The 8,148-nt window shown below is 45.2% G+C and overlaps 1 protein-coding gene across 2 annotated transcripts in view; it reads left to right on the top strand.

The window, feature by feature from the left end:
* Positions 1-1,349: 1,349 nt before the first annotated feature.
* Positions 1,350-8,148, top strand: part of UHRF2 (ubiquitin like with PHD and ring finger domains 2) — a 63,821-nt gene continuing 57,022 nt past the window's right edge. The window contains exon 1 of one of the 2 annotated variants that reach the window (XM_089489924.1): positions 1,350-1,646. In XM_089489924.1, coding sequence (XP_089346050.1) covers positions 1,494-1,646 — 153 coding nt within the window. In that variant the 5' untranslated portion in view covers positions 1,350-1,493. The remainder of the gene's footprint in view (positions 1,647-8,148) is intronic. The other variant, XM_089489913.1, reaches the window with a different exon arrangement.

The raw sequence follows: 8,148 nt of genomic DNA, 5'->3' as shown, positions 1-8,148 counted from the left end.
CATATGTTTCCCTATGGGCAAGTATCCCCGTGTTTCCCTTTGGGTAAGTATTCTCCAATGTTTCTCTATGTGCAAGTATTCTGCAATGATTCCCTGTGGGCAAGTACAGTTGGTCCTCCTTATCAACGGATTATTTTTATCCATGGATTCAAGCATCCACATCTTGAATATCCCCCCCCCCCCAAAAAAAAAAAAGTATAAATTCCAAACAGCAAAGCTCAATTCCCCATTTTACACAGAGGCACCATTTTGCTCTGCCATTGTCTTTAACTGTGCTTGAGCATCCATGAAGAACCAAACCCCAGCGGATAACAAAGAAGGACCCATTTCTCTAGAAATGTCTAGGTCCACTGTCAACTTGGGGAGCGTTTCAAGATTGCTAAAGAGGAGATGTGAATCACAAACAGCAAATACTTTCATCCCTCCATATTAGCGGCTTTGACTTTTGTGGCTTTGATTATTCACTGATTTGATGAGTATGTTCTTTCTAGGAATATCTAGGTCCTCCAGTGCAACTCTATGGTCAGCTTTAATTAAAAGCTGCACTGAAGGGCCTATAGATTCCTAGAGAGAATGCTCCACTAGGCCTTTGTAGCTCCTCCAGCACAACTCTATGCTCAATGTCTGTCAGAGGTTGATCATAGAGTTGCACTGGAGGACCTAGAGATTCCTAGAGAACACTCCACAAGGCCTTTGTAGCTCCTCCAGCACAACTCTATGGTCAATGTCTGTCAGAGGTTGACCATAGAGTTGCACTGGAGGACCTAGAGATTCCTAGAGAGGTGTTCTCTCTGGTGAAAAAACATGGGTGTTTTTGTTTGTGCTTTTTCCATATTCACTGGGGGCGGGTGTGGGTCACGTGCCCCTATCCCTGGCGAATGTGGAGGGACAAGTGTATTCGAAGGTGTAAACGATGCCCAAGGGGCGAATGCGTTGACTGAGGCAACTGTTGTCGGAGGCCCCCTGAGGGAGCAAGGCGAGAGCGAGGGGGCGTGGCCTCCTATCGGGGAACGCTGAGGGGGAGGAGTTTGAGGCGCGAATAGGGAGCCAGGAGGACGTCGAACTCCCGTTGTTCTCTGTGAGGCGGCGATTGGTGCGCGCGCACGCGGGCGCGTGCAGAGAGAGAGAGAGAGAGAGGACAAGAGAGAGAGAGAGAGCGCGCGCGTGAGGCTGTGTGCCGTTGGCGGCCTGGGGCCAGAGATCTCGCGAGATCACGCGTTGGCGCCGTGACCTCCATGTGTGGAGCCAGTGGTAAACAGTCTTGTTTAGAAGGAGGAGAGGATAGAAGACAGAAGCAGCCCGCGAGGGTCGCTGCTGCAGAGGAGCCTGAAGGGGGAGGGAGGGAGGGCGCATCCCGGCTGTTGGGCCTCTGGGGGCGACGGAGGGGGTGAGCCCCAGCGCGAGAGAGCCCTCCTCCTCCGCCCCGCCGTCCCTGCTCTGCTCCTAGAGGCCCCGCTGCCGCCGCCGCTGCTGCTGCTGCTGCTGCTACTGCCATGTGGATCCAGGTGCGCACCATCGACGGCGCCCAGACCCACACCATCGACGACCTCAGCCGCCTGACCAAGATCGAGAGCCTCCGCGAGAAGATCCAGGAGAGCTTCCGCGTCAGCCCCGACAGGCAGCGCCTCTTCTACCGGGGGAAGCAGGTAGGGCACGGCCCCCTCCGCTCCTCCTCCAACTAGAGTTGGGAGAGACCCCGAGGAGGGCCCTGGTCCAGCCCATGCAGGAACTCTCCGTCAAAGCCTCCCCAGGGACACAGGGCCACCCAGCCTCTGCTCAAAGGCCTCCAAGGAGGAGGCTCCACCACGGTCCCAGGAAGGACTGTGTCCCACTGTCAGGAAGGCCCTGCTAATGCCGAAGTGGGCTCTCTTTCCCTGCAGCTTGCATCCATTCCTCCATGGCCTCCTCTTCTCTGCAGCAGTAGAAAACAAGCTTGCTCCCTCCTCAGTATTTCACATGAGTGGGTTTTGTGTGTCAGGAATGTCCTACATTTTCCTCCAATCTGACCAAGGAGTCCATCTTTCAGTCTTTACAGGTTTTTCCCCTTTGTTTTGAAATGTCCTCCATTTTTTCTTGAGGCGTCCTCCATTTCGACCAAGGAGCACTCACTTATTTAGGCCCCGAACAGACAGGCCGAAATAAGGCTGCTTAGGGTCACTTTGGAGGTCTGCTGAGTGAGGCCAGAAGCCCCACCAAAGCCACGCTCCTTAGGTCCTTTTGGCCTCTTAGGACCCATGCGTCATTTAAACAGCATACCTCCAAAGTGACCCCTAGCAGCTGTCTGTACAGGCTCCTACATTTTTGTGGTGGTTGTCCTCCTTTGTAGGACATCTGGCCACCTTACTTGGGGCACGTGTGTCTGTGGAGGGCCTTGTTGTTGTTTTGTTGCTGTTGTTGTGCGCCTTTGAGTCGTTCCCGACTTATGGCGACCCAAAGGCAGGGTGATCAGGTGTCCTCCTTTTCCAGGAACTGTCCTACGTTTCAGCCTTCTCCTCAGGAGACCAATTCCAAAGTGTCCTCCATCTTGAGCATGGCTTAAGAAGCATGAATTTATCATTGTAGGAGTGTTTCAAGCATTTGTTTTGGAATTTCCACCAGTTTGTTTTCTTGAAATGTCCTACATTTTATGGTCCTTTGTCCTCCTTTGCAGTGAGGATATCCAGTCACCCTGCCAGGGACACCCACTCCCCCCCCCAGGCTTTGGCCAACCTCCTTCCTTCCTCTCGTGAGGCAATGGGGGATGATGCCCTTCTGCCAAAGGAAGGGGACAGTGGTAATTGGAGGTGGCAATTTCCTCTTTTCCCTCCATTTCCAGCTCTCAAGCCTCAGCCTTGGCCTCTCTTCTCTTTTTTCCTTAGCAGGGCTGGACAGATATTGGCCCACCAGATGCTTTGGGAGATCAGACCCCAGGACTCCTCACTCTGCTGGACGGAGCTGAGGGGAGTTGCAGTCCAACAACATCTGGAGGGCCAACCTTGGTTTCTTGGGCCTGGGGATCTTTGCCATAGCTTCTCTGGAGGGAAAGAAAGGGAGGAACTGGGGGGGGGAGGTTGTGTGGGCTGGTGCCTCTCCTGTGCCACTTCCGGTGGTTCAACGGTTTCTGGCAACTTTTGGCACCACCATCGCTGGCTCAGGCAAGAGTCTCCTGGCCAAGGAAAGTTCTCCTTAATGGCTTGCATCTGGTTGTTGTTGTTTTTCTCTTCACTTCCTCTTCTCCGTTCGCCCGTCCTCCTGGCATCCTGGCAACCGTTACTTAGGGTTTTTGAATTTCACTGGCTGATCTGTTCTCTAGATGGGCAGATTTCAAAGCATAACCTGTGCAGTCCTAACGAAACCAAGCTCCCATTTTCCAGCACGTAAATCCAGTAGCGTTTCTTGGAATGAGCCTGGTCTCCTTCAGTGAAGATATTCAGCATACCTATTAAAAGGCAGGCCTTTCTCAAAATCATGTACTCTTTTGCCCCTGTGCCTACGGGCAAAATCTTGTCCATGTTCATGCACACAAGTGTATCTAAGCCGTTCTTCTCTGATTGGATTTCCAAAAAATGGCAGTGAAAAGATGCTTGGGTCCTTCTTGTGTTGTGTACACATTTGCTGATGTTAAGGCAAGATTAAGCATATACGTAATGATCACTGTAAGGGCCTGAATTATAAACCTGGAAAATGCAAAAGTGGTTGAAACTGCCTCTTGATCCTATACTCTGGGTTGGACTGAAAGGCCTTGCTGTTTTATGCCTTGAAATCCGTTATGAGTAAACAGAGTAAAAGAAAGCTAATCCACAAATAGATTTTGAGTATAGCTGACCCTCCATTTTTGCAGAGGATCTGGTCTGGACCTCCCCCACGAAAACAGAGACTCGTACGTATTTAAGCCCCATAGGCTTGAATGGGTGGCATTGAGGATAACGGAGGTCACCCCTCTATGAATAATCAAGACCAAGTCTGCAAGAAAGGAGGAGTGACTATATAGTCAAACTGTTGTATCACTTCACTTGTTAGTTACCATGTTGCAGCAAAAACAAGGTAGAATCTTGTAGCATCTTACAGGCTAGCATAATGTTTTGTGGATTTTGATCCATGACTGTTTGTGGCATAGTGTATCTCTTAGCTTTTAGTGCCTCAAAACTCTGATTTCATTCATTTTCATAACAGTGAATTTAAAAAAAATCCCCTTTACTCACTCACTTTCTGCCTCAGTCACATGGTTCGGTTACTGTGCCTTTCTAGCCATTGTGTCTGTAAGATGTATTCCAGCTATGGCTAGCTAGCTCTGTGCTCCCATGTATATGCAAATCTGCCTCTCAGCCATGAAGCATGTTATGGCTAATATTCTGTGGACCATGAAGGACTACGGATGAGACCAGGCATGCAAAAAATAAGATGCAGAGGAGAGTCAAAATAAGAGCACTTTAGATGCCTCATAACTAGAGAAATTGAGCATTTTATTAAAAAATGCTGCTGGTATTGGAGAGAGCTGAAAAGGTTTTCTATGGCTGGTCACTCAAATGGTCTATCCTACAGCAAAGTCATTTTTTTTACTTACTTAAGCTCATTCAGTGCATCCGGGGCCATAACACCTGAGGAATACAATATGCTATGATGTCCTCCTTGAGGGTAGTCCTACTGCTGTGAAATATGCCTGTGCAGTCTTGTTTCTATAGACTGAGGGGAACTGCTAGACACTTTTTGTTTGCTACTAGAAATCGCTGAATAAAATGCTAATAACCTAATTGTCAATAACAGCATCAGTTTACTGTCAAGCTCTCCAGTAGCCCTAAAACATGTAGTAGAAGAACAGTATTAAGGTGATGTTTGGGTGGTAAGGTCTCAAAATCAGTCTTTAGTGTTTCCTGAACTGCAAGGTGAGAATCATGTGGCCCCTCCAGATGTTGCTGGACTACATCTTACAGCACTGTTTCCCACTGGCTATGCTGCTGAGAGTTGAAGTCCAACTGTATACGTAGGAGGACTGCATGATTCCTATCCCTGCTATATTGCGTGGTTTTTCATAAAAAGGTTGTATGAACATCCAAAGTTAGAAATGGGAATTCATACCTTATTTCTATATTTGCATTCTTGCTAAATATGAAGAGATTGATAATACATAATGCCCCTGCTGCAGTTGGATTTAAACTTTCACCATGCTAGGACAGTGTTTACAAAGGCTGGCAAAAGGCTGCACAAAAGTTGCAATAAACCAGTAAGACCAGGTCTACCTTGGCTGATCTGTGTTTTGAGAGGATCTGTGGAGTGAGTTATTTTAGATGGGGGAACACTGTTTTTGTTCTTCTGCCTTGGACATTATGTGAGAGATCCCATTTAGAACTGCACCTCATCAGTTTATGCAGTAGGGCCTTGGTATCCACTGAGGTTTGGTTCCAGGACTCACAGTGGATACCAAAATCCCTGGATAGTCAAGTCCCATTAAATAATAATAAAATGGGTCCCCTTATATAAATGGCAAAAGCAAGGTTTGCTTTTTGGAATCTATAATATTTTGAAAATATTTACAAGCCGTGTTAAAAAAATCTGTGGATATGGAGGTCTGATTGTATAGACTTCATACCATCTGTTCAGGGATTTACTGACTAAAACTAAGGAATTTCTGTCCTTGTTTCAAGACTATCACGGAACAGAACCATGGTTTTCCCAATTTTTTACATCCACAAAACCTAGCTCAGTGAGTGCTGTGTGCTCCAAGACATCAATGCCATCTTATTTCTAAGCTGTTTCTATAGTGATGGGCTGTATTTCACTTTTTGTGTATACAGTACTTGCTCTGCTCCTCACTACTCGGAAAGCTCAGTGCCCTAGTGAAGAGAAGGCATATTCCCCATCATTAGAAACCATTTATCTGCATCTTCATCCCCATTATACTTGCTCTGCTTTTCTAGTTGGACTGCAGGTATCATCAAATTTCATGGCTCTTACCTGGTACATAATTTCTTGGGTCTTATTCTGCACATTCATCCCTTATATGGAATGGAAAATAGTTTGGTCCTCTCATGCCTCAGGTTCTTCCCCATGGGTTGTGAAAGAGGCTTCATCTCTACAGGGTCCACATACTATTTGGGGGAAGACAGTACCTCTTGGTGTGAAGTTATACCAAATGGTGAGCCTTATGTACTTGGAATACATAAGGTCCTTGCCTTGTGTATATACATGTATAGAGAATGAGGCAACAGAGTATTGTTGTACAGTGTTTGATGCTAAGATTGTAGGGATTTCAGCACTGCAAATACAACAAAATACACATCACCATGATATTTTTATTAGCTGACTGAAGTGCACAAAATACATTACATTCACTTTCAAAGCTTGCTGGCTTCTTCACTAGACTAGGATGTTCAAAATATGTAAGTGATGATATCTGAGCCACAGGACTGCCTCTTTTTTGAGATGTTTGCATAAATTGTTTTTTGGGGTGGGCTCAAGAGATGGTTTCTTAAGCAACCATCTGGAAGTTGCCAAGGTTGAAGGGAGTGGTGGTGAAATTTATATGCAGTTCGCTACAGCTTTCATATACAAAGCCCAAGACATTTCTTTTTTTGTCTGAAGCATAGTGGTCCACTTTCACAAGTAAATGTGCAGTGTTCTCAAAAGCTAAGTTGTTTTGCACATGAGGCAGAACATACTACAAGCACTTCTTGAGCGGAAAAAATACAATAATCACAAAGGAGATGTTTGACATTTTTCTGCCTTTCCATGACACCTAAAATCTGCTACTTGTAACAGTTTCCTCACTTTGACAAATTTTACAGTCAACCCTGTTCAAGAGGATAATTGTCAGGACATACTTTTTACGTGGAATACATCAACATTGAGTGGCCTGGTTGCCATAAACAGCATCCAAAACTGTGCCACAATTTATTTGTTATATGTCTACATAACAAAGATTCATACTAATGTTTATCCTTAAAAGTCAGACTATGTGCCTGTATTTTGTACTTTCAGTACCTGGAACACTGAGATGGCTTTTAGTATGGTGTGATATCCTGAAGCTGTTACGTTTTGCAATTGTTAATCCTCTTTCTGAACTGTAACATAGAAAAGTGGTATGAAGTTTGTTAGTGCTGATGTCCTTAGGGTTTTATTTCCATTTAAATTTTGGTTTCCTTTAAAATGTAAAGTGACTTAACTCTTTCTATAGCATAAAAGAATCCTGAGAGAAGATCTAAAGGAGTGTAGCTTTCCAAGGCAGCTTCTATTTATGCTCCACAGAACTCTTGCTAGAATAAGCACTAAATGCAAAGGTTGTTTCCAAGAAGCTAGATATGACAGATCACATGAACCTGGATCGCTTGAACTGAAAAGGAAGCCTTTTTTGTCCCTGTTCTCTAGAGTTGGTTGCTCAAGATGTGAAATACTCTAAAAATTTAACATTCATTTTAACGAACTTTTAAAGGCTTCAGCCATAAATGTTTGTGCTACAATGAGCCAGATTGTATATGTTTTCTAGTGTAAAAGTTGATGCTCATTGGTATTCCAAAATAGACACGGCCCTAACCAGTTTCATTTCTAGTCTGTGATTTCCAGTTGGGTCCGCTCTCCACCCTACAAATAAATGCTACCATTGTGGCCTTATTGTCAGTGAGATAGAAGTTTCCTTTTGTTATATTGAGAAAATAGCAGATTGGTGCATTTCTTTCTCCTTTCCTTTCACTGAAGGACAATAGTTTTAATTCTTCTATTACCTTCTGATTTCCAAATTTCTTCAATTCTGATATGACCACAAGCTTTCTAGCTGCCCTGTAGTGGAACTAGGGAAGGATAGGTTCAGTTGAGATCACTATGTTAGCAGTACTGTTCTCACTGTACATTCACTGAACAATTGTGCAACTCCAAGAAGAGGAGGACCATTAATTAAGGGCAGACATTGCCATTGTAGAATGTCTAACATTGCTAAATGTGTATTTTGCTCCCATCCTACAAAGAAGACTTAGCTCTGCAGCAGAGAAACGAGAGAGAGAGAGAGAGAGAGAAAGAGAGATGCAGCTTTATGCCTATATCCAACCAGCACATAGCTTCCTTTTCTAGCAGGAAGAGACTGTCAAGCTTTCGCTTTATGTGCACACAGTCATTGCTATTCTTTGAGTCGTGCCAGAGACATGGTAAAAGTACAGCATAAACCTATTTTCTGGGGTAGGT

The sequence above is a fragment of the Sceloporus occidentalis genome, unplaced genomic scaffold, assembly GCF_023333645.1.
Source record: "Sceloporus occidentalis isolate IW3139 unplaced genomic scaffold, rSceOcc1.0.p SCAF_1, whole genome shotgun sequence".
Lineage (NCBI taxonomy): Eukaryota > Metazoa > Chordata > Lepidosauria > Squamata > Phrynosomatidae > Sceloporus > Sceloporus occidentalis.
The sequence above is the reverse complement of the archived record's forward strand: the minus strand, read 5'-3'. Positions and strand labels throughout refer to the sequence as shown.